Below are 18,984 nucleotides of genomic sequence, written 5' to 3'. Positions count from 1 at the left end.
TAGTACACCACCCTCTGGCTTGCTGTTTGTATTGACTGAGGTGAATTTTCTTACGAGTAAAGCATAAAGGGTAAACTAGTACATACACTTCAATTTGTGTACCAAGGATAGCGAATTCTTTTCCTTGCTCTGAACTTGCCCGTCGTAATTATACAGTGGCTGCCATTAGCTGCAGGGCAGGCTCGGATACTTCAGACAAGTTCATTCGTGAACAACTTCACACCGGCACCTCATTAACACTTAGAGAAGAAATGGATTAGACCACATGTCACCAGTAAGTGTTTTTCTTTAGATTCGTTGTGTTTCAATTTTACTACTACTTCCACAACTTCTTTCTCAGATATTAACTTCAGAATCATGACTATGCATCACAATTTGAGATGCACCTGTTCTCAAGATACAATAACATCTAGCATTTTAGACTCATAGCTGCTGCTGTACTTAAAAATGTCAAAAGGGACTTACCAACAAATTCTGGGCCCTGTACACTCCCAATGTCAGTGGGAAGGAAAAAAACAAGAGGAGGGGGTTGTCTTTGGGCATTTTAAGGATGCATCAAGTGTAATTTAGGCCATCGCTCCATCACCAAAAGATGACTGGAGTTAAAGGAGCGAAACATCTGTGACTGGTGGTCCCCAGCTTAAGACCCTTTCCTGCCCATAGGTGTAGAGGGGATCACAGTTGCATCGAGTGCACTGGTGGAGCTGTTTCAGGCAGCAATGCCCAGCAGGCATACTAACAGCCTGTATCTTCAAATCTCAACCTGGAGGCATCCAGTGAATACTGTAAGAGGGCAGTTGACATCCAGGAAAGATTGGAGGACAGCTAGGATGACCGCAGTAAAGTCTGCATCGGGGGCGGCAGGCTAGTTACCTTACCCACCAGTCTCAAAGGACACCCTAAGCCACGGGTGTCAAACCAATTCCACAGAGAGGGTCCTGGATTTCATTCCAACCACTGAAGAGGTCATCCTTTCACCAATCCAATCTCCTACAAGTGTAATCAGTTGATTGCAGTCAGATGCTGCTTGTTTCAGCAGGAAATCATTGTTTAATCTGATTGCGCAGTCTTGGTTGAAATGAAATCCAGGACCCTCTTGGCCCTTTGTGGAATTGGTTTGACACCCCTGCCCTAAGCATACCACGACGGCAAATAAAGCAAAACATCCTGGGGGCCCTCTGAGAGGCGAGATGGAAGAAGGGCCAAATCGGACAGACTCTTTGGCAATGACCAGAACGGACACAGGCAACGATTCTAAGCTCATGAGAAGATGCAGGTGCGGATCTAGTGCTAAAGAAGCTGGCAGAGGCATGCAAACAATGGACCAATAGTGAACCTCCTGCTCCAGTGAGACTGCCCATCCTCTTTGGAAGAGCTGGGGAGACGCCAAACCCACCTACCAGAGAGCAACACCAAGACTCCTCTCACCCGGTGGTGAGTGGACTATGAGGGTTGACCTGGGGAGACAGCTTCAGTTTCCCAGATAGTGGAAACATCGCTCCGGCTAGACCTGATCTTTTGGTCAGTCTCACACACAACCATACTGCTAGTGGAACTCACTGTCCAATTGGAACAGGGGATGGAGGCTGCCAATGAACGCAAGCGTTCCCGGGTTGCAGACTTAGCAGCAGAGTGTCAGGAGGCTAGCTGTAAAGCCCTTACATGCACCACTGAGGTGGGGTGTAGGGGGATCCTCAATAGTTCGCCTTCTCCAAGACATTGGCTTTACAGGGGCAGGGAGCCATAAAGTCATCAAGGAACTGCCAGAGGAGGCCATCGCTACGCTATCAAAAGATGTACTGAGGTTAAAGGAGCGCAACATCTGTGACTTGTGGTCACCAGCTGACGACCCTTTCCTGCCCACAGGTGTATAGGGGATCACTGTTGTGTCGAGTGCACCGGTGGAGGTGCATCAGGCTGCAATGCCCAGCAGGCATACCGACAGCCTGTATCTTCAAAAAGGCAGGACTAGCGTAATTTTCGGACTATAAATGGCTAACCCCCCACAACACACACTTTGACCACTGCATTGTATTGTCCAATGCAGCTTATTTATGGATTTTAACAGGTTAATTAATGTATTTTGTATAAATATCCCTTACTATACATCATGTAGTGCATTTTAAATGTGATCAAATACATTTTATTGTAGAATATCGTTGGGTGCAGTCTATAGTCAGGAGTGTTTTTTAAATACAGTAGATTAAAGAGGAATGGTATGCTTGAGTTAAAAGGCTGTGATCCAAATGCAATTGAGAGTCTATGATCAAGAGTGTCCACCATATAAGGTATCCTCCTTAACCACAGCGACAACAATATATGTATCTATTATAAATAGCAACAATAGGCCGGGTCTTTGCTGGCAGCTTTAACAATTTTGCACCTCTAGGAGAGGGACGCCCAGGATGTCCAATAAGGGCTGTGATTTAAAGTTCATTCCCTCAGTTCATGTTATCAACATAGAGAATGTTTTTACCCTTTCAGCCCTCCGCCTGTAAGCAAAGAGACCCACACAGTCCTGCTCTGAAATAACAAACCAATCACAGCCATCGGCAGGGGGCTGTGGGGGAAAAACTGGTTTGTGATCTGTTTACAATTGTGTCGCTAGATTAAACTTAATTCGGGAACATAAAAGCCAAAATGGGGCACATTGAGGCGGCGCAACAAGCGTGAACCCCTGGCAACTTGGCAAAATTTAATATGGTTGTTTTTGTGCATGTTTGGATGAAAATACACCGTTGAACGTGCAGGCGCTATGTGCAGCTCTCGGGCCTCCCAGACACATAAACTGCAGGCAAAGGAACACGGAGGTTTGGGGCGAAATCCCCATCTCAGGCGAAGTGTAACTTGAGCTGCAATGCGCAAATCAATTGTGAATGAACGTGTGGAATGAAAGAATGTGAAAGTTTTCGAGCATTACGAGAACCTCCATGCTTGAGGTTTCAGGAGGTTCGCACTCATAGCCATCCAAAGCTCACCATTTTCAAGCACAAGGACAGACGATCGGGAATCCACGTTCTCAGGCAAAATATAACTTTGGCGTTTTAACCCAAAATGTGGCACTGAGCTGGATTGACTGGAGCAAACTTCCTAAAATGCACAGTTTAACTATATTAAAGATTTGGAAGACAAGCATTTTGGTGAGCTCAATCATTTTATCTCATTTTTCAATTTTAATTTCACGATTAATATTAAACCATTGATAACAAATATTTCATTAAAGTATACATGTACGTATATAGAAATTCAAAGTATATAAAACTATGGAATATAAAATTAAAACACAATTGTTTTTTTGTTCTAGCAAAAAAATGATAATAAAATGAAAACTCCACACTGGACAGAGGCTTCTAGAACCCTTGATCGGAAAACCATTTTCCCACCATGCCGCCCTTTTACTTTTAAGTTATTTTGGGGTGGGGGTGGGGGGGGTGTTTAATTAATCTTTACAAATTAGGGTTGTTCCGATCATGTTTTTTTGCTCCCGATCCGATCCCGATCGTTTTAGTTTGAGTATCTGCCGATCCCGATATTTCCCGATCCGATTGCTTTTTTTTGCTCCCGATTCAATTCCAATCATTCCCGATATTTTTTCCCGATCATAAACATTTTGGCAATGCATTAAGAAAAAAATGAATATAACTCGGACGAATATATACATTCAACATACAGTACATAAGTACTGTATTTGTGTATTATGACAATAAATCCTCAAGATGGCATTTACATTATTAACATTCTTTCTGTGAGAGGGATCCACGGATAGAAAGACTTTTCACTTTGTATATTGTGACTAAATATTGCCATCTAGTGTATTTGTTGAGCTTTCAGTAAATGATACTGTAGCCATGCCCAAATGCATGATGGGAAGTGGAACCATGACTGTGCGTAGTGCTACCAATTGATGTATCTTCTCTGCGTTGGGAAATAACATAAGGTGTTAAGAAAAAGATCAATTGCTACCTTGCTTCCCCACATTGCTTCCCATGATATTTCTAATCATAGGGAGAGGGATTGTAAGGCTTTAGCCAAATAAAAAAAGGCTCCAAAGGCTGCCAAAATTCACTCTACTCATTTTACGCTGCCTTTTACCTCTCTATATAGGTAAAACAGCGCCATTACAGATTGAGCGCGACAATGCGTGAGTGGGTTGTGCAGAGCATGCATTACTTGCATTAAATATTTTAACGTGATCCATTTTTAAAAAAAATTAATTACCGCCGTTATCGGGATAAATTTGATAACCCTACATTAAGCCTAAAACCTCTAGATGAGTGTAACATATTATGTTTGTAACGTTAAATACAATTACAAAACGATTTAATTAAAAAAATATATATATATGTATTAAAAAAAGGCATGGCCAATATTTTTTTGCCGATTAGGATACTTTGAAAATGACGTGATCGGACCCGATCGATCGACATCTCTATTACAAATGTAAAGCTGCCCATTGTTTCTAATGACATTAAATTTAAATTATGTAAGGTAAGCACATTGGTCAACTCCTGTGCTAATAGGTGTATTTAAAACTTAAAATACAACAACTACGATATACCAACTTTGAGCATAATAACAAATCCGGGAAATATTTAGCAAACCAACTCGAATGTAACAAAGAAAAAACATTAATTACAACAATACAAGATTCAGCCGGCATAATAACACAATCACCAGAAAAAATTAACGAAACTTTCTATAGCTACTACAAAAACTTATACTCGGTGACAATCGATCATAATGAAGACATTGACCTATTCGTTAATAATCTTGACATCCCCCAAATAACTTTGGAAAGCCAACAATTGCTAGATACCCCACTTACCCTCGCTGAATTATGGAATGCCGTAAAGGACATGCCAACAGGTCGCGCACCGGGGCCCGACGGGTTCTCGACATCATATTTTAAACACTTTTGGAATATGCTGGCACCACTTTTCTATAGAATGGTTCAAGAAATCAGTGCAAAGGGTCAAATTAGAGACAATATGAACACTGCAGTAATCAAATTACTGCCAAAAGAAGGGAAAGACCTAACCCAACCAGCAAACTATAGACCAATATCCTTAATGAATACAGATATTAAAATTATTGCAAAGGCTTTAGCTACTAGATTAGAACAAACTCTTCCCACTATAATTCATAAAGACCAGACCGGCTTTATTAAAGGACGTAACTCTACAAACAATATAAGACGCGTGTTAAATCTTATTAACATTGCACAGAATTATAAACAGAAAGCAATTATCCTCTCTTTGGACGCAGAAAAAGCATTTGACAAAGTCAACTGGATTTTTCTCTTCAAAGTTTTGGAAAAATTTGGCTTCGGTGAGCCATTTATCCGCTGGATAAAAATATTCTACAACGCCCCAAAAGCCACTGTAAACACAAACGGGGTCATTTCACAAAGTTTCTGTCTTCAAAGGGGAACTCGACAAGGCTGCCCACTCTCTCCCCTATTATTCGCTCTATTTATTGAACCATTAGCAATTGCAATAAGACAAAACGCTAATATCAAAGGGATCTGCTCGCACACATCAGAACACAAAATTAACTTATACGCAGACGATATACTATTATATCTAGAAAAACCAGAATCCTCCCTACATGAGACCTTTGAACTAATAAAGACATTTTCACAGATATCAGATTATGCTATAAACTGGTCAAAATCAATTATAATGCCCTTATCAACAAACTCATGGAATCCTGCAAATCAAAATCACAATATTCCAATAGGGAATATAAAGTATCTTGGAATCAACATTTCACCAAAACTTACAGAATTAACTAAACTAAACCATACACCCCTCTTAGCAAAAATATGTGACGATTTGACACACTGGAATAATCTACCCATCTCACTTTTGGGCCGGATAGCAACAGTCAAAATGAAAGTATTACCACAAATAAATTATTTGTTCTCAATGATCCCTTTTAAACCCACTCAAAAATGGTTTCAAGACCTAGACTCAGCCGTCACAAAATTCTACTTTAAAAACAAGAAAAACAGAATTAGCCTTGCCAAATTGCAAAGAAATAAACCAGAGGGGGGTCTAGAGGCCCCTAACTTCCAAAACTATTATATAGCAAATCAAATACAATATCTTATTCGGTGGTTATATCTTAACACTGAACAACAGTCATGGCTAGAATTAGAGCAAACAGACTGCAACCAAATACAATTGGCAAACCTCCCCTTTATTAGTTCTAGTATTAAGCACCATAGCTGCTTCAAAAACCCAATGATAGCATGCACCTTGAAAGCCTGGTGGAGAGGTATGGAAATTACGCAATCACAACAAGCCCCGTGTAAATTCTCACCAATCTGGCACAACCCAGACTTTGGCGTTAATAAAATTCCTATTCATTTCAGCACATGGGATGATACGGGAATAAACCAGTTACAGCATTTGTTTAAAGATAATACATTCATGTCATATGAAAAAATAATACAAGATTTCCAGATCAAAGGGGTCAATTTCCTTCAATATAATAAAATCAGGGCAGCCATCAGAAGCAAATTTCCATCACTAACGGGTACGTTAGACCCACCACCTTTCGTAAATAAAATAATAAATATACATCCTCAACAAAAAAAAATACTTTCAAAAGTATATAAAGCCCTCTCATGTAACAACTCTACTTGCCTACCAATCGAAAAATGGAATAAAGAACTTTCGGTAACATTAGATAATAACTATTGGTCCAACATCTGTAAAAATACATTTATAATGACAAAGAATAACCTGTTGGGTGTGGGGGTACCTCACGGCTGCCTCCTCACCACAGGCCCCGCCATCTCTGCACCTTTTTTTAAATGCACCACACATCATACTCCACAGGAGAGCTCCGGCAAAGGGCGGTGGGACGGGCGGCTGGGCAGAAGCTCCATGCTGCGGTCCCACTGCCCCAAGCCAAGCTCTCCTATTTTAATGCATACATTGCACTACCCTCCCCTCACACCCCCATCACGGTGCTGGGTGATGGCTGCCAGTCGGGAACCTGGCAGCCACAGTAATAGGGTGGTAGGTGGGTCCCACACTTTTTCTATATGGCGTGGCTCCTGGGGTGTGGTCTCCCCTCTGCCTCGGCTGCCGGCCGCGGGAGTAGGTTGGGGGGTCGGGTCTCCGATCTTGCATCGCCCCGTGGCAGCTCCTGGGCGTTCTCCTGCGTCCGCCTTCCCCTCTCTTCTCTGGCTGGGCATCCGCCCTGCGCTTCGTCGCGGGTCGCTGGCTGGGCGCTGGTGTATCAGCGGGGTGTCGCCTGCACCGGCGGGGGACCCTGCCTTGCCTGGGGCTTGGTGGACCGCTGGGGGTCCCGTGGCGTGTCGTGCCGGTTGGGGGGCTGCGGCTGTGGCTCGTGGCCCGGGTGGGCGGGCGGGGGTGGGTGTAGGCGTGGGGTTGGTGGCGCGTCCCCTCCTGCCATCCCTGAAGGCCGGTTGATGGGTGCGCGGGTGGCCCGGGGGACCACCCTGGGTCCCGGGGGGGGGGACGATGGCTCCTTTTGCTGGGCTGTGGGAGGAGGGATGGGCTGCGCATGCCAACCCCCCCCCCCCTCCCTCCCCGGGCTGGCTGGGTGGGGGTCGTGGCCCTGGGTTGGCGCCCGCGCGGCTTCTCCGCCCGTCTGCGTGGCTGTCGCGCGCCCAGTGGGGCCTGCGTGCTGCTGGATGTGGTAGGGCATGCTCGGGTTGGGGGTCCCGGTGCCGGGATTGGCGATGCGGCGGCGTAGGGTTGGTCGCCAACGGGCTTACACTCATAAGAGATTCACACGATTACTGGGTTCTAGATCACAGAACTGATTTGTGTACACTCTACCCCTTTCAATCACTTAGCTTATAGGCTTATAGACACCCCCACCCCCATTCTCCTCTTTCACTGGCCAATAGGCCCCCACATGGTGTAAACCGGAAATACATCTCGCTGACGATAGCACCAGCATATTAGTAACTAGCTTAGATGTTCAATGTATTTCTAGTTGTTGTGTATGTGTTTCTTTTCCTTCTTCTCTTGTATTTCTTTTCTTCTGTCCCCCCATAATCCCTTCCTGTTCGCTGCTTTGTCATAATAAAAAGGTATTTTGAATGATCACAATGGGAGTATGTCAGACTCTCAATGTGAAACATTAAAACTGTTCAGAATCCGGGCACTTTGACTTCCATTCTCTGTGTCAAACAGCTGAACAGGACAGGTTTAAAAATAAATAAATAAATAAATAAATAAATAAATAAATAAATAAATAATAAAACTTAAAATACAAAATCTTTTTTTGCATTTAAAGAAATTAAAATGCAACAATCACTTGAATTCGTATTAAAATTTGATAAAAATAATGGGTGATAAAATAATGGGATAGGAAACAAAATCAAGTATTTTTTAACCGAAAAAAAATCACCACACAGCATTAATATGTATTACAGTATATACTTTAGTACCAATATTTTTTACTCCAACTACGAACTTTACAACCACAAATTGTACACATTTTCCCCTTAATCTACTACTAGCTTTACTATGACAGTTTTAATGTTGTCTACTGTTTTCTACTACTGATGTCCTACTATGACTGCTGTAGGCGACTTGTTCAGACATGAATACTTTCATAATTTTGAAACTGATATGTACATCACTTCTTAAGAAATGGAGCTATCGAAACATCGGATGTTTTGCCGCACAATAACGTGTACTCTTTCAATGTGACACTGAGTTCACCTTTGAGAAACATGACAATCTGGAACAAGGAGATGCTTTTGCTTGATGACTGAGATTTGCAGCAAAAGAGCGACGCCACTTCTAGAGATGAAAGGGGCACTGACATAAGAAGTTGATCCCGATATCTTCTGAGGAAAGTGCTAATCCGCGGTGGGAGCGGTCTGCCGGTCTCAGGTCTAGGCCGCTTAGCTTCGCCAATCCTTCCGTGTCATCGGGTGTAATCTGCCCGGCTCAAATAAACAACACTCATCAGAGGGAGGCCTTTTTGCTAGCTCCCTCACTCGATTGTCACTCACACAACCGTGTGCGAGACGTGTTGAATCTAGGTCTTGAACCTTTGACCGGCTTGGTGGACCTGAAGTAACACTTAGTGAGGCATTCACATATTCACTGTAGCACTCACTCACAGGATAACCACTCCTTAATTCACATGGTACTATTGATTACTTCTACTAATTACTATTACTAAAATTATCAAATAATAATAAATTATTTTGTAAAGCTTCAACTGGTTATATTAACTACTTCTTCAACTAATATGTTTTATTGTATGTTTATTTTCTCTACCACTTCTAGATTAATATTACTTACTATTTAGCTTCTAAGACTAACCTCTTAAAATACCAATGGAACTGTTACTACTACTTATGCTAATTGTTCTTTTACTACCTGCAACTACTAATTGTATTAGTTTGCCTTTTCAGCTACTATGGCTGATGTTATTCTACTACTACTACTATCACTACAACTTTTACTATTATTGCATTAGTCTTCTGTTCTATAACACACCCTTAAGACTATTCCTGCAGCATCGTCAGATCAATCACAATTAGGGGTGCAGCTATCTATTATTTTAGTAGTCGATTAATCGATGAATGAGTTTGTTCGAATAATTGAGTAATAGGATTAGGAACATAAAATTTTAAAATACCTGAGCTGAGTCTCAAATGGAAAAAAAATAAAATGAATTAATGAGGATCTAAGTACAACAAAACAACAATTGGCTAACTTACACAGCAAAAGTCCGCTAGCTCAAATGTTATAAAATGCTGACGTTTTTTAACAGTGCTCTTAACAAATCGTTCAAACACATATTCCCACACAAAACAGCTAAATATACATATAAACTAAATTACGAACGCATTAAAAAAATTACCTCAAACAAAAACTTGTCTTATGTTGGTCTTAACAGGGACCAGCTGGATTCAGCCATGTGAAATGAATTATGTCATATTCACTGTTACCACTAGAAGGCAGTGTATCCACCCAAATCAATAAAACCAAATGCAAACACTCTCAAATCAAACCATTACAACCCCACTTTAATTAAACAACTACTTGAAGCACCAAAATTTAATTGGAATATTTTTTCTAATCAAATTAATTGAGTTAATCAATTAATCGTTGCAGCACTGGTCACAATCATTTCAAAGCTTTTCATTGGCTGAAAACTAAGGAGGAGAAATTGCTGTATTGGTGTCCCAGTACCCTTGTATGCAATACAGTAGTTTTCCATTTTTTAAAATTAACAACCATTATTTCCATTACAGATGGGACCTTATGCAAAACATACATAAAAAGAGTGTAAACCGTTTTCTAACTACAGTATATTTAGTGGAGAACACTGCAAACAGTCATTTTTTGCCCTTTCAAATAATTACTCATTTTAGGTTTTTTGGGCATGTTTACCATTGTTTTACATTATCTTTCCTTGCCTTCCATCTACCTATTATCGGTACTGCTTCTCCTTACTAGCCTAGCTGACTATGGGCAGGAGGTTTACTACAGCTTGAACTGGATGCCAGCCAACTGCAGGGGCCTATTTACTGACCTGTAGACATGTAATCCCACTCAGGGAGGCAAAAGCCTGAGATTGAACCCTTCATTTCAGAACTGTGAGGCAAACATGGCACCCACTCGGTCAACGTGCCGCCTTCATGGAAACACGGAAAACTGTTTTTCTGATGCTTTATAGGTGGAATTATTTCTCATTCTTGCATGATGTACTACATCAGTTTCTTAAGAGTACAGGTTCCAGGTATTTTACATTCATAATGTGCCAAACATCTTCAATAGAAGAGAGGTCGAGACAGCTGGAAGCCAGTCTATTGTACTCAATCTTTGTACTAAAAAGAGACACACTGTTCAAACACATTTAGAAAATGGCTTGACATTATTACTATTGTTTTTATTTTATATTTTACACAAAATTCCGACTCCATTGTAATTGGAGTCATAAATTACTTTATAGTAAATTTTGTAGACCACCAAGTTTGTGGAACCTGCTTTACTGATTCCCACTTCACCCTGACCCCAAAGTCTTCTGGTGATGTCCATGATTTACACAGGCTACATTCCTTATTTTACAAGAGTCATGAAAGGTGTGTGTCCGTGTGTGTGTTGTCTTTTCAAGGAATCAAAGAGCTAGACCAGGTCATCGTAGTGCTCTTTACCACTCACATGTTTATCGGTGGCTTCTTTGGCTTCATACTGGACAACACCATTCCAGGTAGGCCTAAAGTACCATGTTTTTTTATGAGAGAGAGAGAATACTAACATGTTGAATGACAAGTTTGAGCAGCTCACGCTCAAACATAGTATTTATGTATACTGTGTGGTAAAAAAAAAACAATCAAACAGCTTTTTTCAATGTATTTGAAAGACAGTGTGTGTCACAGTTCATGGAGTGAATGTAAAATGTTATGTAAAAAAGCCACTAATGCTAAATTTGAGCCGTGTGATGTGTCTTAACAGTAAATCTGTAAGTACTTGGTTTTGCCATCAACAGCTTTTTCAGTGCTCGACTTTTTTTTTTCACAACTTTCTCATAATATTGCAACTAGGCTGTTCGCTATTTGAAGACATTTCACTTCTTCAGTTTCACGGTTAACCACACAGTCCAGTTCCCATCAATTTCATGCTCTGAGAGTTAAATGGCCCAAATGAGAATGACAGTATTCCCAGACAGCCTCTATATTAAACTGATTTCATTTAAAAAAAACTGCCAAGTCACTAAATGAGCAAGACTGACTGCGTTTCTGAGCTATCATCTTTTTTACAGCCATATTGTTAGTGGAAGCAGTACAAATCAGCAAGTGTGTGTATGTGTGTGTTGGGGATGTCACAAAATCATACAGATTGACATATATATGCTCAAACGGCCCTTTCCTTCTCCAGGCAGCGCCGAGGAGCGAGGCCTCAGCAAATGGCAACACTCTGCGCACCCGGGACAGCAGGCCACTTGCGACCAGTCATGTTACAACATTCCCTTCTGCGACAGTGTTTGGCAGCGTTGCAGCTTCTTCCGTTACCTGCCCTTTCTTCCGTCGTACAAGAGTAACCAACATTCTGTACCAGACCACTCACCGTGATGCACACCAAATTAAAAAAAAAAAAAATAGTGTAACCAACTTAGAAATATAAGCAGGAAAAAAGTTAATTTACAATCTACAAGTATGAATGACTCAATATGAACTCGTATCAGGAGAATCCTGATCCTGAAGAGCAAATAGTTGAGCGACAATAATGACACAACAATAGTAGAAACAGTTGCGTACGCACTTATATTGGAACCTCATGAAAGTTACAATGGTATATAAAATAAATTAACAAAAGTGTGCACAAAGAAAAAAAACATTTTCTTTGCAGACTAAATTTCGTTGGGGCCCTTTGTGTTGCTTGAAAGTATACTTAGTTCCTTGTATCACATTCCCAAATGTATAATCCAGAAATAATGAATTGTTCGAACAACTTGCATTTCTTCTTATTATTCCTACATTCACTAAGAATTCTAAATCAGTTTTGTTCCATCTCTTTCAATTGTTTGTTTGTTGTGGGAAAACAGGTTCAATATTCCAGAACTAGATATTTATTTGAACACATTTGACACATAAACTTTTCTACACTTTTCTACTTTTCTAAACTATTCACAAAATCAGCCCTAAAGTAATATGATAGCCATTACGATAAGTAATAATTAAAATTCGCTAATTGCTTCAAATGTAAATTGTGCAAAATATCACACAGCGTGTTAAAAAAAATCAGCTCCAAAAGATTTTTAAATATTGACATGCTTACTTACTCCCTTCATATTACAGGCCTTCTAATACAAAGATAAACTACACGAAAAATTAACCTGCTTATTTGTACAAAGGTAACTGGTACAAGTTGGTGCGTTACATGGCGTGGTTGTTGTGGTTTCCTGCCGCGCTGGCGGCGTCCTTTCAAGTCCTGGCCTGGTCAAGGGAGACAGATTGCGTCGCCGGCACGACTGGTTGCACCAATTACAATCGAAAGTGTTAAAACTCAAACTCAGTAGCTGTAAAAAAAATTTATTTTTAAATCGTCACATTAGTTTTGCATTTAAGAATGCATTCACTTGCCTAAGGTTTTCTTATTGCTAACACTAATTAGCATGTTCTAACGATCACTGTTAGGACGTAAGCACTTTAGCATTGCACTTAGCATGGAAAACTAGCATAGCTGAGGAAAGTGACAGGGCTACCCAACGCTGAAATGTGATCTTACATTAGATTCTGTCAAATTTTTCTGCCTTGTGGATGATGAGCTAGGAAAGCAACTGCCATTTGAAGTTCAGCTTCAGGAACTTTCTTTGTTAGCATCTTCGCCATCTTCAGCTCTTCTATCCTCAAGCGGGAAAAGGAAATACGAATGCGAAAGTACCAACCTGGTCCGTGCACCTTTCAGCCATTCCTTTTTTCCTTCTAATTTTGGAAAACAAAAAAACGGAAAACTAGCCCAATTCCTTTATTTTTTTTATGTGGTTAACAAAAACAGGAAATGAATTGTCTCCCGTTTCCTGATTAACATGGGAAATTCAATAACAGAAAATGAGCCTTAATCCGTTTTTCGAATTAGTTTATTGAACTGAAGTGGAAAAACAAAATACGCCTAATATTTGTTTTCCACCAAGTTCGCGTTTGCAATGACCTGGAAGACGATGTTTTTTCTTCTTATAAATATCATGCTGTGCAGCAGGGTCTTGTCTACGTACAAGAAGAAAAACAATCTCTGCCGGTCCATGGCTCATTTTAAACGTGAACTTGGTGGAATACAAATATTGCGAGTGTTTGTTTTTTCGATTTTTGTTCAATCAAATGATATTGGAAAAACAGAGCAAGGCTTGCCTTCATTTATTGAATTACCACTTTTTAATCAGAAAACTGGATTTGTTTTGTCGTTTTTTTGATAACACATATATAAACAAAAATGGATTTGGACTTCCGTTTTTTGTTTTCCAAAACTAGAAGAAAAAAGGAATGCCCGAAAGGTACACGGAGCCAACCTAATGTTGCCTTCATGTGTTGTGGTATTTATGGTAAATACCACTTGTTGAGTCGAAAATCGCATGTGAATACCTTCTCAAGTTTTTTTTTTTACTGGAAAACTGGTATTTTATGCCGCCTTCATGTGATCTTGTAATTATAGTAAATACAACTTGTCTAGTCGAAAATTGCATGTGAACACCCCCTGAAGTCGTATTTTCAACAGTTTATTATGATACCAGGGTTTTTTTGAAGAAGATTTATTGTCAATTTGCACATGTTTTTACACCATTAGATATTACATACAGTTCCTTTTTTTTCAACCAAGTGTTTGCAAAAATGTTTGTTTACAAACAAAAACTTATTTGGATTGTGATTCATTCCCTTCTTGTTGTAGCAGATGAAATATTAGGTCTAAATCAGTTTGACCACTCAACAAACCAAAATGTAGTCCATGTCCACTATGTTTTTTTTTTTTGCCACAACAGCAAAACCACATGAACAGGACGCACTCGTAATTACCAACTAGCAAGTGGTATCTTTCCCAGAGCACGTGAAGACTTACTTCCACAGCTTGACAGCTGTGGTAGTAGGTGCAGACAACTTCTCATTGGCTGAGTGAACATTGCAATCAAGTGCAACTGGGTATTAGTTTGGGCAGGTCTCATATTTTATAGATATTGAAATGTGTATTTTAATATTTAACTGATGTAACCCATTTTACATTGTGATATTTCACCAGGGTTGCAAATGATTTACAAAACAATGCAACAAAATGAACATGACCATGTTTCAGTAATAGGAGAGAGAAAGTAAATGACGCATTTCAACAAATAGTGGCAAAAATGAGGAAACAGGAAAGTGGAGTATAAAACCAGATTAATTATGTTGAAGAAAGCCAAAGAAACCTGGCATAAACTTGGATGCACAGAACATTGTGGCATGACGATAGCTACAACATTTTAAAAATGTTTGGATTATAAAGAATTATTTTAACCTCACCTTGAAGAGTTTTTCAGTTACACTGCTGGCCAAAAGTATTGGCACCCCTCCAAAAGATGTCAGATAATGCTCAATTTCTCCTAGAAAATGATTGCAATAAGAAATGCTTTGGTAGTAATGTCTTCATTTATTTTGCATGCAATGAAAAAACACAAAAGAGAATGAAAGAAATAAAATGAATCATGATCATGATACACAAAACTTCAAAACTGGGCCAGACAAAAGTATTGGTACCATTTGAAAAATCATGTGATGCTTCTCTAATTTGTGTAATTAACAGTTCCTGTTACTTACCTGTGGCATATAACAGGTAGTGGCAATAACAAAATCATACTTGGAGACTGTGAAATGGATTAAAGTTGACTCAACCTCTGTCCTCTATCCTTTTGAGTACCACATTGAGCATGGAAAAAGAAATAAGACCAAAGAACTGTCTGAGGACTTGAGAAGCAAAATTGTGAGGAAGCATGGGCAATCTCAAAGCTACAAGTCCATCTCCAAAGCCCTGAATGTTCCTGTGTCTACCGTGCACAGTGTTATCAATAAGTAAAAAGCCCATGGCACTGTGGCTAACCTCCCTAGATGTGGACGGAAAGGAAAAATTGACGAGAGATTTCAATGAAAGGTTGTGCAGATGGTGGATAAAGAACCTCAACTAACATCCAAACAAGTTCAAGCTGTCCTGCAGTCCGAGGGTACAACAGTGTCAACCCTTCTATCCGTCGGCATCTTAATGAAAAGGCATTCTATGGTAGGATACCCAGGAAGGCCCCACTTCTGAACCAGAGACATAAAAAAGCCAGGCTGGAGTTTGCCAAAACTTAGCTGAGAAAACCAAAAATGTTTGGGAAGAATGTTCTCTAGTCAGTTGAGACAAAAGTAGAGCTTTTTGGGAACAGGCAGCAACATAGTGCTTACAGGAAAAAAAACAAAAAAACGAGGCCTTCAAAGAAAAGAACACGGTCCCCACAGTCAAACATGGCGGAGGTTCCCTGATGTTTTACGGTTGCTTTGCTACCTCTGGCACTGGACTGCTTGACGGTGTACATGGCATTATGAAGTCTTAAGACTACCAACAAATTTTGCAGCATAATGTAGGGCCCAGTGTGAGAAAGCTGGGTCTCCCTCAGAGGTTAGGGGTCTTCCAGCAGGGCAATGACTCAAAACACACTTCAAAAAGCACTAGAAAATGCTTTGAGAGCAAGCACTGGAGACTTCTAAAGTGGCCAGCAATGAGTCCAGACCTGAATCCCATAGAACACTTGTGGAGACATCTGAAAATGGCAGTTTGGAGAAGGCACCCATCAAATCTCAGAGACCTGGAGCAGTTGGCCAAAGAAGAATGTTCTAAAATTCCATCAGAGCATTATAAGAAACTCATTGATGGATACCGTAAGCGGTTGTTCACAGTTATTTTGTCTAAAAGTTGTGCTACCAAGTATTAGGCCAAGGGTGCCAATACTTTTGTCTGGCCTATTTGTAGAGTTTTGTGTAAAATGATCATGATTTAATTTATTTTTCATTCTCTGTTGTGTTTTTTCATTGCAAGCAAAATAAATGAAGATATTATTACCAAAGCATTTATAATTGCAAACATTTTCTGGGAGCAATTGAGCATTATCTGACAGAATTGCAGGGGTGACAATACTCCTAGCCAGCAATGTACATAAAATATGACACACAACATGTGTTCGACCGATTGATGGTGCGCTGTAGGCGGGCACATCGAGACTTCTTTTTACCCGTGAGCGCACATACGTATCCTATAAAAATAGGGCGCAGATTCCTAAAACTGCTCAGTCTAGCAACATAAACGCATAACATTATGTAGAAACTTATGCATCTATTCTGGCTGCTGATTTGTACATTTTTGTATTCCTGTTGAACAATTTCCTGTAGTTTATTCAGTTATACGTACAGTATAGTATTCACAGAGTGTGAAGATTGTGGTAATAGTAAAAGAAGTAGAACATTCATATTTAAAAGCACTTTAATGTCAGACATCCCTTCCAATTTCACTTGCAATGAATAAATGAACTAAGGAGGAATTATGAGAGACATTCTGGGGTGACCACGAGTAAGATCAACAAAAATGCTCCAAAGTTATTAAAGATGGTGCTAAAGATTGATCTCAGAGACTTTACGAGCTTCACTATATGCTGTTTTTGTTAGAAACCGGAATCTTTTAACGGCCTGCTTTAACCCTCACTATACCTGTCATTTGTTTTTCTTATGGTAATACCTCATTGTCAACGAGAAGAGCCGTTATTTGAGGAAAATATGGTAAATTGTGATCATGTTTTTATGTTATTTTTCTTCCAACAACTGAAGATGGCATAAAATACCCTGAGAATGTTTGTATTTTTACAGAAAAAAAAAACAGATTGTTTGGTAGTATTTATCTTAGAAGTGTTTGTCTTTTACTAACAGTTGTACAAAATGTCAGGCAAAATCAGAAAGTTCTAACAATAGAGGCTAGATTTTTTTAAATTCCTCTGTATAGATGCTTTTTCTTCCTACACAATAAAGATCTGCTAAACTTTCTCAATAAATGCCTTTGAAAGGATGTCAGCAGATTTAATAGTTTGTCATTTCTCTGCAATAGGGCAGCAGGAAAAACCCATAAATACCATAAGCAGCTCAACTTGAAACCCTAAATTGATTACATCAATTGAAACTGGGCTTCAACTCACATATATCATATTAACTGATTTAAATGTGGGGGTTATTTTAATTTGCCATAAAACAATGACAGTTTGATTACATAACGGAGTACAAATTCAAAGCTTACTTTTACTGCAAGGCCTCACTGCCCTAGTGTCTGCCTGTCTGCCACCAGGGGGAGCCCCATTGAAACATTGTAAATTGCTTGAAGCGCATTGAGCCTTTCCAATGTCATTCATCCTTTCGGATTAGTTGTGACATTTCTTGGGTATAATTTAACGGGCAGCTCATTCAAAACCTTAAGACTACTTAAAGATAAATAAACACAGTAAAGAATTGGAATTTGGTCGTTTACAGAAGGCGAGGCAATTTTCGTGCATTCACGTGTTTATGGTTTCTTAAACCCTTCAAGATGTTGTGGATGTCTCAACATGTCACAGTCACAGCAAACAGCCTTCAGGGACAAACACAGAGATGAACAAACTCAAGAACAATAAGACATTGGTTGTTATATGTGTCTTTTCGTGGAGTTTCTTCTCATGCCACGACATGCTTATTCCACTCATTTTTGGGAAGATGGTAGGACAGTGGTTTTCATTTTTGCCTGACAGTTTAGAGGTTATGGCTTCAAATAATCTTAGTCTCTCTTCGTCATTCAATCTTAGTCTTCTGTGCCCCCCCCCCCCCCCCCCCCCATTTCCACATTCCAAAAATGTGCATGTTATAGTAAACCTAAATGCCAGACGTGTATCAACCGTTTCACCATCATGATTCATCTGGGTCCTTATGCTTAGTCATTTGCTGTTTTTTTTTTATTTTTTATTTTTAATATTTAGTCATCCAGGTATGGGAGCATTAGTGGAACATTACACTTTCAAAACCTCGCAAGAAAAAGCATACATGGTGATACCTAGGGATCTCTCTGGCCAAACCAAAAGGGCAAGATCCAGAGCTGCCCCCTCTGTTGCTGTGATAGCAACCCACTTTATTCAGGGAAAAACAATAGGGGGCAGGGGCAGGAAAGCAACATAGAACATAGAATAGAATACATGGGGGCCACATGGCCCAGAATGAAGGAAAAGGCTGACTAGACAGAAGTTATCCTATCTGGTGACTAACTCCAATAAGGAAAGTATAAATGTTAACTGGATGCGCAACAATTCTTCGGACTATTCTTTTTAAATAATACCGTATTGGCCCGAATATAAGACAGTGTTTTTTGCGTTGCAATAAGACTGAAAAAGAGGGGGTCGTCTTATATTCGCGGTCTAGACATTATACCCATTCACGACGCTAGATGGTGCCAGATATCATTAAAGCGA

At 39.9% G+C, this 18,984-nt stretch overlaps 1 protein-coding gene across 2 annotated transcripts in view; it reads left to right on the top strand.

Annotated features, from left to right (window-relative positions):
• Positions 1-17,675, top strand: part of si:dkey-106n21.1 (solute carrier family 23 member 1) — a 147,745-nt gene extending 130,070 nt beyond the window's left edge. For both annotated transcript variants that reach the window (XM_057837445.1, XM_057837444.1), the window contains exons 11-12: positions 11,125-11,220; positions 11,889-17,675. In XM_057837445.1, the coding sequence (XP_057693428.1) occupies positions 11,125-11,220; positions 11,889-12,082 (290 nt within the window). In that variant the 3' untranslated portion in view covers positions 12,083-17,675. The remainder of the gene's footprint in view (positions 1-11,124; positions 11,221-11,888) is intronic.
• The last annotated feature ends 1,309 nt before the right edge of the window (positions 17,676-18,984 follow it).

This window comes from Corythoichthys intestinalis, chromosome 5, assembly GCF_030265065.1.
Source record: "Corythoichthys intestinalis isolate RoL2023-P3 chromosome 5, ASM3026506v1, whole genome shotgun sequence".
NCBI lineage: Eukaryota > Metazoa > Chordata > Actinopteri > Syngnathiformes > Syngnathidae > Corythoichthys > Corythoichthys intestinalis.
This window is presented reverse-complemented; position numbering and strand designations above follow the sequence as displayed.